This window comes from Pocillopora damicornis, chromosome 7 (assembly GCF_964200805.1).
Source record: "Pocillopora damicornis chromosome 7, jaPocDami1.2, whole genome shotgun sequence".
Lineage (NCBI taxonomy): Eukaryota > Metazoa > Cnidaria > Anthozoa > Scleractinia > Pocilloporidae > Pocillopora > Pocillopora damicornis.
The window spans coordinates 25,377,133-25,389,131 of NC_142676.1; the positions used below are offsets into that span (position 1 = coordinate 25,377,133).

At 38.8% G+C, this 11,999-nt stretch overlaps 2 protein-coding genes across 2 annotated transcripts; both read right to left on the reverse strand.

Moving 5' to 3' along the window:
• Nucleotides 1-85: 85 nt before the first annotated feature.
• On the reverse strand, nucleotides 86-6,303 carry LOC113667241 (protein dispatched homolog 1). Its single transcript, XM_027183052.2, has 5 exons — nucleotides 6,154-6,303; nucleotides 4,510-4,728; nucleotides 4,050-4,185; nucleotides 1,319-3,944; nucleotides 86-781 (listed from the first exon to the last, which is right to left on the reverse strand). The coding sequence occupies exons 2-5, from the start codon at nucleotides 4,665-4,667 to the stop codon at nucleotides 447-449; spliced, it is 3,255 nt and encodes a 1,084-aa protein (XP_027038853.2). The 5' UTR covers nucleotides 4,668-4,728; nucleotides 6,154-6,303; the 3' UTR covers nucleotides 86-446.
• An 812-nt stretch (nucleotides 6,304-7,115) lies between these two features.
• On the reverse strand, nucleotides 7,116-9,968 carry LOC113667276 (uncharacterized). Its single transcript, XM_027183090.2, has 3 exons — nucleotides 9,831-9,968; nucleotides 8,790-9,506; nucleotides 7,116-8,594 (listed from the first exon to the last, which is right to left on the reverse strand). Exons 2-3 carry the CDS (start codon nucleotides 9,487-9,489, stop codon nucleotides 7,585-7,587), a joined length of 1,710 nt encoding a protein of 569 aa, XP_027038891.2. The 5' UTR covers nucleotides 9,490-9,506; nucleotides 9,831-9,968; the 3' UTR covers nucleotides 7,116-7,584.
• Between the last annotated feature and the right edge of the window lie 2,031 nt (nucleotides 9,969-11,999).

Sequence of the window (11,999 nt, forward strand, 5' to 3'; positions counted from 1 at the left end):
CTCTAGTTATAGGTATAAGGATCTTGACTTAGATTGTGCGTCTAAACGATTGTTTCACTCAACTGAACTGAAGAAATCAACCCGACTGTAAATCCATGTTTATTGACAACTTTGTATTGCTGTTTAGGCTCCTTATAACACACAAGGCCAGTTTCTTGTAAACAAAATTTTCGAGGAGTCAACAAAATACCCATATCTTAAATAACAAATAATACCCTAGTGATAAATTTAGCCAACTTTCTTTGAACAAAAGATAATTTTTAAAGAAAAAATTCAATTGAAAATTGATAATGAGTCTTCCCTGTGACTCATATCCAAAAGACCTGACAATTTTGGGGTTCTAATTTCTAAATAAAAAGAGACGAAAAATTATCTGCAAGCGACTCACCGAAACAAGTCAGAATCATCGCCCAGTATACCTAAGACATGAAAAGCATCAACCTGCATTAAACTGAGGTCGCTTCTATAGCCTTAATTTGCGTATTATTGACCATAATTTTACTTTCTACTGTGCCATTTTTGTTGTCATTTTCGTCAGCTTCACAGTGTTCCCTTAACAACACTGTTTCTTCTCTCGTTGGGGTCTCTTCTGAAGTCTTCATACTGCGCCAGGAAAAAATGTCACTCCAACTAAATTGTCCCCAATCCCCCTGTGGTCCAATCGTGCAGCAAAGTGCTTGGAAGAAGAACGTCGAAAAAGCCCATCCCAGGGTCATCACTAACATTAGGAAATGTCCCATCTGTAGGTAAGATAGGACCCTGGATGGCAGCATCATTGCACCTAAACGTATAAGATAGTAATCAGTGATAGGTCGAGTGTTAGCAATGATTCGTGGTAGAATGTATAGACGGTTTGAACCCAAGGGTGGCAATCTATCTTGTTGTTGATCGTAATCAGAAAAAATTCGAGTGTTAATGGTAATTCGTAGTAGAAGGTATACACGGTTTGAATATAGGGGTGATATTCTTGTTGTTTGGTCGTTCGCGTGAGAGTATCCTTGAAAAAGGTTGTTGTCGACTGTTGTTGTTGTGAAGTTATCAATAGTGCCAAGTAAGGACTTTTTTAAGTGAAAAGTTAAGATAAATTGTGTGAAAATGGGTTCGTTATCGGCTGTAACAGTCAAGTAGCATACAGTAAGTCAGTTATTATCGGTCAATTTGGATCCGTCGGTTTAGAAAGATAGATCTTTTTGGTTCTTTGAAATTTTAATGTCTTGAATGTGTCGTCTGATCAATAAAATTCACGAATATCGTCGACTGTATTTTTCTCTTTACTGGGGGTTTTTTTTCCTCTATCAGCGCCCTTATTTGAACTGACCTGCAATAAAAGTTGTAACAGCAGCCATGGTGATTGCAGATCCCATCCGGGACAGCGAAAAACGCACACGTGCCTTTCTACATTCCTTATTAGGTGCAAGGCAATAAGCTACCCCAAAATGCATCGCAAAATCAATGGATACACCAACAGCAACAGACATAGTTATGGACTCCAGGATGTTGAGTTTCCACCCGCTAAGGACCAAGGAGCCGATAGTGACAGAGATTATGCCAATTATTGTGAGGATGGCGTATAAGCTTACTAGAATATTCAGCGTGGTCAGTAACATCACACCAAACGCCATGGCGATGGCAATTGCCATAGAGACTAAAGTCCCGGTAGAAAGGCTCCTCTGTAGGTCGTAAAACTCCATGCCGCTTATCCACCAGCCCCCACGCATGCCTTTTGGTGCATTTCGTATTTCCTTCATCACCCAAGACTCTGTGCGTTCCCAAAATTGGTGCGCTGGCTCATATGCGCGGGAAATTCTCACATTACTCATAACGCGCAGGTGAATACCTCTAAGACTGCCGCGTTCGTCGTAGATGAGGTTTCCAATTGTGGAATCCTGTCTCTTATACTTAAATATCTGAGCGCGGACATCTGCTATTGTGGCGCATAAGTTCAAGATGGTTTTATTGAATGGAAAAGGAGAACCTTTGCAACAAGGGTAGTAGGAGATTCCTGGTGTCAGCGGATCTGTACAGCTTTGATTGTAGAACGTTTCTAGGAAACAGTAGCTTGTTACACCTTCTTTCTTTCCATAGAAGTCTTGCTTGCGCAGCTTTCTACAGAAATTCATCAGCCACGCTTGAGATTCACGACTTGTTATGTCGAAAGATTCATCCCACTCAATTGTGCCATAGTCGTTGGGATCCAGGTAGTCACCGTTGTCGACTGGTTTAATTCCCCAGAAAAAATCGATGGGAAAAGTGGCACTACCTTGCGAAGAACTTGTCTCGAAACGGAATCTGTCTTTGAAATGGAGTTCGTAAGCCTCAAGGGGATGTGATGATTCAAACATCTGAAAATCAGATGATGTGGGCAGATGAAATCCAGGCTTGAAAAGAAGAACTTCCAAGCCACCCAAAGTAAGAACCGAAAACGACAAAATCCAGAAAATGCGGAATTTTATGACCACTCTCGGAAGAAAATCACTAAACACAAAGCGCACGGATTTAGCCACGTAATTCTGATATAAAAGTTCTATTTTATGGATCGAAGACTTCTCTGCGCATGGCCATGGAATCTGCACACTTTCATTGATGACGCAAACAGCAGGAAACCACGTGACCATCATACTAAACTTGCAGAGGATGGCAATACCAGCGTAAATACCAAAACATTTGATAGTGGTAATTTTAGAACTAAAATTGGCAATAAAAGCAGCTGCTGTAGTAAGACTCGTCACAAACATTGATAAAGAGGCGTGCCTTAAGGTGTCAGCGGTGATTCGCGTCAAAGGTGCACCGGGATTATTCTGTTTTGCCTGGCGCCAGACATCGGTGAAGACAAACGCGTCATCAGCTCCTATCCCCACCAGAAATATAAGAGTTGTGATGTTTAGAAATGGAAAAAAATTCAAACCTAACACGATCGTGTAGAGGAAATAAGCAATGATCAGAGCACTGACCACAGAAAGCACTAAAAGGACGGTGAGTAAAACAGACTCCGTGTAAAACCACATGATGAGTAGAATAATTAACATTGCTATGGATGGATAAATTATGTCCGCCAATAGCTTGATGTTGAACATGTCGAATTTCAAAAAGTAAAATTCCGTTGCTACTAACTTTACGTTTCCATCAGACAAATGTCCGTTTTTGATATGTTTCTCGTATAACTTCTTTCTGAACTCTTTATTGCTTGTCGCAGGGCTCAGAACTGATGTATAAATCAAATTTTCTCCTTCGGCTGCGAAGAAATCTTTGTCTGTCAGGTAGTATAGAATATTGTGGACCGCGTTATATCTCACACACTCTAATGGAAGTCCCAGACACACTGGATAAGCAATATTATATTTAAAGTTCCAACAGTTTTCTTTGATCGTCGCGTTGTTGAAAAGTGGTGCACAATGTCGTAAAATTGATAGAACTTGTTCTACATCGTTTGAAGATATATCTTGACAAGATGATCTTCCTGAGAGAGCTGCAATATAATTACCAACAGACCAACTGGGACAACAGTCTCTGAATGTGAAAGTTTTGTAACGGAGCTCCCTTTTAAAGCAGTTTGAATAAAAACCCGTTGTCTTTCTCACGACTATTTCTTCCATTTGACACACAGCCCGTAAACTGGCAGAATTGAACACATTCCCACCTGAGGTTGTTGAGGCAAATACCATTTTGTAATTAATGGTGCTTTTCATAAAAACATTCGGACTGTCACACATTGAAAGGCGATATGTATTCTTGAAGTGACGCTGGCTTCCTTCTCTCCCTTGTTCTTTCCTTTGTCTTATGTTAGGTGTGGTCAGGTGTCCATAAAGGGAGGACATGTTGATTAAAGTGCTCATGGTCACATTTGGTATTGGACTAATTCTAACTAAGCCACTACTCGCTGCTTTGCCAAGAACAACTCCTGCTCTATATCTTTTGTTGATAAGTGTTCCACGAGGCTCGAATCCCTGCGTGAAAGAAAGACATTTTCAGTTACTGAACTCTTTTCAGTAGAGAGGCGAAACTTTCTTGTGTGAGAAAAAATGAAAAAAGGAAAAAAATTAGAGCAATACCTTGACTGGAGTTGAAAACTCTGGAATATCAGGGGCACTAAACTGGGGGACAAAAGAGCAAAGGCCACAAATCACAATCAATAGGGATGTCACAAAGAACACTGCATACGGGTATTTTGCTAGCACCGCTGAGTACCTTGGGAAAAAGAGATACAAAGAGACGTTAGAAGCAAACTGATTTTAAGATCTGAGTTTAGGAGCATATACAATGGTCGATAAAAAGCGTCCTAACTCATTGTCTCGAAAGCCACAGCTGAACTCAATTTTCCTCAGTTGTGGCAGAAATTATGTATTCTTACCAAGAGAGATCTACACGAGGTCGAGTAGTTTCTCATTCTGTGTGACCTTTTGAGAAGCTTGGGATCCCTTTCACTGGTAAGTGGGTAAAGACGTGTTAAAATAACGTCAGCTACTAGTTGTTTGTAATGAAATGGGTTCAAGTATCAGTGCTTATTGTTACCTCGGAATGGCAAGCTGTCCTGTACTTCGTTCACCTGGCAACATCACTTCATTGGCGGCATCATTGTTATCAGATTCAATCTGTTTTTCTGTACCGGCTGGAGTTTCTTCTTGGTTTTTCAGACTGATTGCTTGGTCGCAAATATCCTTGTTATCCATGGCTGGCTAAGTTCACCTTAGAGGTTCGCTACTTTTTCTACCCGAAGATATGACGAAAAGCCTGTAGAAATCAGGAAAGTTCGGATCCATGCTACATTAGTGAAATACACTCAAACCTCAAACTCTTAATTTTGCGGGGAATGTTTTTCAATGTTTTAAGTTTGTCTTCTTAATGAAAAAGGTCGTCAAGCTATATTCAACGTTTTTTTCCAATCTTGTAAACACTTTCTCGTCCTTTCTAGCAAATGAATAATATATACTGTTTGACTTTATTTAAGAGTAAGTTCGTTCGTCTTCTGTAACAGCGAAATGCCCATAATTTTCCCTCAAATCCATTTGTTTTGATACACATCGTGATGTTATTGTCTTCAAAGGGAGGCTGAATACCTTAATTTGCATCAAGTCAGGTTGAATTCATTCTTTAAATAGTTCAAACTAAGATTTACAGGAGTTGCAATCATCTATTGCTATACTTGAACGCATAAGGCGTTCGTCTGAGGAAAAAATACGAATTTTAATTAAACTTTGCGTGCTGGTTTATGCGCAAACAAACTGAAAAACCTAAGGTCTCTCCAACTATGTGTAAAAGGAAAGAGGAATTGTGCGGACTATTATTTGCTATTGATTCATTGCGCAAATTGGTGATTTTTGCCGATATTTTAGAGGAAATATTCTTTACTATTTTATTAGAGAGGATACCTGCCGAGATTGTGGTTTGCAGCGTGGTGTTTAGCATTTAGACTACAAAAAACATTTAACGACAAATTAAAAACATTCATCTCATATTTAGGCCCAGAAATTACATTTACCTGTTTGGGAAATAATTCAGCCAATTTTATGGAAATTCAAGTTTTTTTGAGTTATTCTTCAAATAAGGATGTAAAGAATTAGAGCGCAGATTATAGTGGTTTATAAAAAATGCTTTGTCTCTTCTGGTCAAAACGCAACATTTACCTGTTACCTGCGTTTATCGTCCGAGCCTTTCGTTCTTGTTTGCTCTATAATTCAAATTTCCAATATGCCTGTGATATCTGTTACATTTCATCATTCTATGAACACGGTGGTTACACAGTAACCGCCAGCATTAGATGAAAAAAAATTGCAAAACCGATAAAATTTAATGATACACGGGACCTTAATTTTTTGGAGCAAAAGACTGAGCGAGACACAAGGCTAAACATTTTTCGATTTTTATTCATAGGCACAACTGTTGATGAATTACCCGATGTTGAGAATAACTGAACGACAACTTCGCGCTAAGATTTGCAATAACGTTGTTTTGTAGGTGCTAAAATTCAGATAACACACGGTTTAAAGAAATGAATCTCCGATTTGCTTAGCGGTTGTTATGCATAGCATATGTTTCCCTGATTCGGCCGATCTTGTTTCTTTTTTCGCCACGGTTATTTTTGGAACAAGCTCCTCTATAATATTTTTTTCGTCGTCACCATAAAATTCGCATTTGGTACAAACGCAGTACACTTACCTAGAAAAAATAGAAGGAAAGTGAAGGATCTGGAAACGAGGTAATCAAGAAGTTAAAATCCATTGAAGGATAAATTCGGCGCCCATTTCATCTCCTCGGGGACTCCAAGGAAAATCCGCAAACAGAGGTAATTCGCCGCGGTAAACACTAAACTTGACTTCCGGTTCTTTATTACTATGACAACCGGCAGCACATCCGCTGATACTTATTATGCCACCTGTCGCAAAAGCGAAAAATATGACTACTGATTCTTAGGTTGGGCCAACTGCCAGAAAATGCAACCTCCAAACAAGAAGAAATTGATGATGGGAAATCCAAATTGAAAAAAATTAGTTGTTTCAAGAAGCTGTGAACGATTTCTGCAAATTCATTTGTCTAAGAGAGTTTTCATCTGTCAGGAAAGCTTTTTTTTTAAAAAAATGTGAATTGAGATTTTAAAATGCGAACAGACTCAAGTTTGTTGCAGATGTTCAGCGAAACCCTCTATTTGAGTGAAACCAAGAACAGCTACCTCGTCTGTTTCAGGTTGAGGTATACCTAAAGATTGTCTTTGATAAAAGTGTCTTCCTTACTATTAATTATAACAGCCACACAAGACGAACCAAACACCTCACGTCATTCCTTTGCTTGTTCGAGACGCTCAGTTGGCGAAAGGAGCGCTTGAGTGGCGGACAGCCTGGGTCGAGTTCCAAACTTCCCTTCAAAGGGAGAAATAAGGAAAAAGGAAAAATGCCTCTGTCTTCGTGGGAAGAGGACCTTCATTCAGGCACCGACCCAAGCAATTCAAACATTTTCACAGTTTTCGATGAGGATATGACATCCGTAAGATGCTTTAAGACGTTACATTAAATTGTGGATTTGCTTGTTAATGAATGTACATAAACAGAAACATTCACATGAGATGGAAATCAAGCGGTGGATGAGGTATTGAAACACATGGATAAAAATCACAAAACACAAGCTATTTTAAGCCCCTTTTATGTCAATCGCATGCATGTCGTTTGAGGGATATTTCAGTACCTAAAATGAACTTATAAAGTCACTGAGCGATGCATTAGGAATACATTTTACAAAGACCTCTACATTTATAAACTAATTGATCTTTTTATGAGACATTTTAAGTCTCGCCTTGGCAATTAATTTGGTCGAAACCTACTACTCGTTTTCAACAACGAATTTTCTAGATTCCATTTCTGGTTTCATTTTAGAGAAGAATTAGTGAATCAATGAAAATATTAAATTTATGTTGGACCGTAATTAAACATCAATACGGTATTTCTTGCATAGCGAAAGCCTTGAAGTAAGAATCCTAACACTGTTTATGACATATAATGAAATTATAATTCTGAACCTTCTAAGAGTTAACCACTGTCAATAAAGTTCGAAGTTATAACTTGTTGATATTATGGGGCTGTGACTGTAGACTGCCTTTCAAAAGCTTTCTTTAGCCTGGATCTCATCTCGCATGGCGGGAATGATTCCCTTATTAAAGGCCACGTGTAACAACTCATCGACATCTTTGATGTTGGGATATTCACGCACCGCCCACTTGAGGTAAACCAGGAATTCATTCCAGTCGATGTACCCGTCATTATCCATGTTGATGGCTTGCAGGGCCTTCTGTGTGTCAGCGCACATGAAGCAACCAAAGTAGGGAGCCATGAACCCGTTGTAGAAAGAGCGGAACATTAGCTGATCGTCATTTGGTTTATCTTCCTCGATGTCCCACTCGTTCCACATACTGCGAACCTCTTCAATGAGATGTTGGGCGTGTACACTCGTAACTTTCACTCGTTGAATCACTCGAGCCATGTTGGCCGTGAGTTTTCCTCCTGCGCGATCAAACAGCAATGCTATACCTGCCTCGCTCATGTACTCTTCTTTCCTATTACCACTTAGGTCTTCAAGCATTTTTTCTTTCATAGCCCCAGCCATTTCCATCGTAAACTGCCTATCCTCACCAAATAGATCTATCAGCCTTTCCTGGATCATACGCTCGGAGGAAAGGGTGCTGATTCTCACCGGAGCCTCCACTCCAAAGAATGCCGCTAAGTCAAAGTCGGTTTCCCCAACGGTTCCACCTGCTATGCTTCCAAAGTCAAATGCTAAGTCCAGCGCCCTGTTGCCATAGATGACTTGCTTGGGATGGGGTGGAAGGCCAGTGGTGATCTTAGTCACGCTAGATGCAGCGTCCCTCAGGGCGGGGCAGTTGTAGCGTTTTAGGACCTTTTCGTTCCCCATTCGAACGAGGTTCATCAGCGTGACTGTAGAACATGCGTGACCAAGAGCAGCTCCCTCTTCACAAACGCTTGCCCAGATACCGTTAGCTCCGTTTATAAGGCATTCAAGCTGCACCATTTCTCCAAGAGCCCACTTCTTGTGAACATGGACGAAGAGGTTTCCATTGCTCCAACCGCGGGAGTCCATGATCTTTCGTACACCTGCGGCATACCATTAAGAGAATGACACTGTTAACAAGTTTTCAAACCGTATAAGAATTCAGAAAGGATAAGATGAAAATTCCAAGTGCTTTTAACAGTCCATTTACATATTTTGCTTTGAGCTTACAACAAGCTAACTTGCTTTCTCAGTTTCGGATTCCCATATGACTGAAATTAGCTAGTATACCGCCTTACCAGCAGTCCAAGCTCCAACCTCCTCAGGCAAATACTTGCCTGTTGGCTCCTCAAAGATAATTCCAAAAGGACGTTCCGTAGCAGGTAAAGATGCCATGAAGTTCACAACCTGTAAGAGTCGTTCCATTTCATAGACCATGGCGTCTGGAAAGTCTCTTAGATTTACCAGGATCTTGGCATCTGGGGACAGATATTTTCGGCTCCATTTGAATCTTTCAGTCAGCAGTAGGCACATGTCCTTCGTGGTGAATTTTTCCCAGTTGATACTTTTTATGGCCAAATCTATCTCTATGATAGGATTGATCAATCCCTGCTCTTGCATCTTTATCAGACCCACTGGAATAGTTTTGGTGTCAGGAATACCTTGAGAGATCGACTCGATAAACTCACTGAATGCAAATAGGTTACCCAGGTCTTCTTTGCCTTCCTCACAATCACGGACGATCGCAGCGACCCAGTAGTCATCCACGCGTGTCATATGGGAATAGGCTGCCACAATCTTGAACTGGAATCCACACTTTCTGACTTCATCGTAAATCCTACGCTTGTTTTCCAATGTGTGCCCACGAAGCTGACCCACAGTGCTCTCACGAAGTGAGTTGTCCAGCACAATGAGGTCCAGGTCTTTCAGTCTGGCTCGTTTCTTTTTTTCTTTCGCAAGATTATCATTAACATCTTTCATGATTTCTTTGAGTGACATGTTTTCGCCAAGTTAACCTGAAAAACGTTATCACAGGAAAGCTGAACGAGCAGCAAAAAGTTTTCTTTGAAACTCCAAACGTTAAATTTTTGGATGCAGAGATGAATAAGGTATTAACACCGAAAGAGATGAGGATTTACCAATGAAACTGCTGTGAATTCGAATGAGTTAGTAGACATAAGAAATTTACAACAGCAAAGTGACCTAGATATGAGGATCTAAAGATCAAAGTTTAGTTACAATAGGAAGCTTGCAAAGTAAGAGTACATGCATGCGATGTTTTATAAAGCGTCTTTTTCTATGTAGAAGGAAAAAGATGAAGAGAGGGCATTATAACTTACCAAGAGATGACAAATGTAACCAGTCGATTTCTTTGTTAGCAGTCTTTACACAAACAATGTCCGCTTATAAAAGCAAGTTCTGGACGATGAATGAAAAGGGATAACAAAAATGGTCACTTTATGTATGTCCAACAACAACGAGGCTCCCTATGATTGGCTGAGTGTTATCCTAATTTAATCTTTCTTTACATATTATCTGGGATGAATAAAAAAAGTCTTAACATATTTTAGATTGGATATGGCAGTGGCATTGTGGAAAAATAAACCATTGGAGAATATCTGGACATTTTTTTTTTATATCTACCTTGGAAATACCTTTGATTCGAATGAAATTTGGGGAATACGTTTCTAAGACTAGGAACAAGACCTGATTAGATATGTGTTATTGAGTTAATATAATTGCTTCAAAATGTGTTTTTTGGTAAAAATTAAAAAAAACCTCTTTATGTTTAAAATAAGCTCTTTCAAGCTGCGTCATTTTTAGTGACAGTTTCACACTTGATACCATTGTACTTCTTTTGCTGCTCGAGATCTTCAAGTTCTTCATTCCATCATAAAAGAAGGGTTTTTGAACAGCTGCCTAACGTCAAGAATTACAATTTTTTAATTATCATTTGTGATAATATCTCATTATCACCTGTAATATATATCTCATTATCACCTGTAAAATATAAAGGCATCGTTGTTCAAACATAAGCAAAGGTAATTATAGGGTTTTCATCTTTGATTGTGTTGTATGCAAGCTATTGTCTTTTTTGCCTCAACTGAGCATGTTGCCATGGGAATGTTCAAATTTTATAATTTTTTTAATGATATTTTCAATGGTCTATTGAAGCAGTGTTTCCTAGCTCATTTAAATATCAAAAGGTATATTTAAGATTCTACAACACCCATTGGCGCATAGAAGCTATTGTTCTCATAATTGCACAAAAAATATCCCGGCATCGTTTTTGAAAAACAGACAAACAAAGTGATATGTTTTTTACCAAAATGAATGATATGGTTTTCAGTATTAATTGTGCATTACAGAAGCTATTGTGATGTAACTGCCATAATTTAGTAAGGCGCCTTGAAAATTTTCAAATTTTATAACTTTTATTTAATGACATATTCAATCCTTTATTGAGCCAGTGTTCCTTGATACCTATAATTCCAAAAGAATTCATTCGATACACGTTTCTAAATAGAACGAAAAACAACTTTCAGGATCGCTTTTTTGAGGATGTTGTTCCTGGCATTTACAAATTACTTGCTCGTGAAAACAGAACAACAAAAGGATTTACAAGCAAAAGCATAAGGATCGTTACGAACTCGTCTGATGGATAGGAGAGATTATCAGTACAGGTTAGCTCTGAGGAAGTTATCTCATTATGAAGGAAACAATTTATTTCTTAAGGCAGATGCTGAATATGATCAAAGTTAACCCTCTAAATCTATTGTGCTGTACAGAAGCCATTGTCATGTTGGTGCACCAATTAGGCACGTTACCATGGGAAAGTTCCAATTTTCCAATTTTCATCTAATGATCCTTTCAACCGTTTTTTGAGTCAGTGAAAGGGTATATGTTAGATTAAAATAGATCTATTATCGCAAATAAGCTATTGTTCTTAAAATCGCATGTAAAATATCACGACCGCGTTATTGTGAAACAAGTAAAAGAAATGATGTTGTGGTTTTGGTTTTCAAAAATTGTTGTTCTGTACGGAAGCCATTGTCACGTTACTGCCATAATAGAGCACGTTGCCATTGGAATTTTCCAATTTTCCAATTTTTATTTAATGAAATATTCAACCATTTAATGAGCCAGTGTTCTGTATAAAAAGGTATATCTTTGATCAAAATGACAACTATTGTCGCGTATACACTATTGTTCTGTTAATCGTCTGTAAAATATCGAGGCATCGTTATTGGAAAACAAGCAAACGATATGATAAGGTTTTCAAGGTCTTTGAAGTATGTTAGAAAGTCCCACAAGAACATTTTGCAATGTTATCACATTAAGTATAGCAATATGTTGAATTGGATTTGATACACCGATTTTAAGGTGTGGCATCTGTTTAACATTTCTTGAAATAATTAACTAATCCTGAGCATCCTATTGGATGATCCAAGAGCTATGACGTAGAAAATCCAACTACCAATTTGATTTTAAAAACTTGTGGCAAAGTC

Excerpts from the sequence above, each read along its gene's own strand:
- LOC113667241 (XM_027183052.2), bottom strand. The coding sequence starts at position 4,667 with ATGGATAACAAGGATATTTGCGACCAAGCAATCAGTCTGAAAAACCAA. Across the intron at positions 3,945-4,049 it reads AGTTTTCAACTCCAGTCAAG|GGATTCGAGCCTCGTGGAAC; the intron begins GTATTGCTCTAA and ends TCTTTCACGCAG. Across the intron at positions 782-1,318 it reads TGTTACAACTTTTATTGCAG|GTGCAATGATGCTGCCATCC; the intron begins GTCAGTTCAAAT and ends TTATACGTTTAG.
- LOC113667276 (XM_027183090.2), bottom strand. The coding sequence starts at position 9,489 with ATGTCACTCAAAGAAATCATGAAAGATGTTAATGATAATCTTGCGAAA. Across the intron at positions 8,595-8,789 it reads GGTTGGAGCTTGGACTGCTG|GTGTACGAAAGATCATGGAC; the intron begins GTAAGGCGGTAT and ends GGTATGCCGCAG.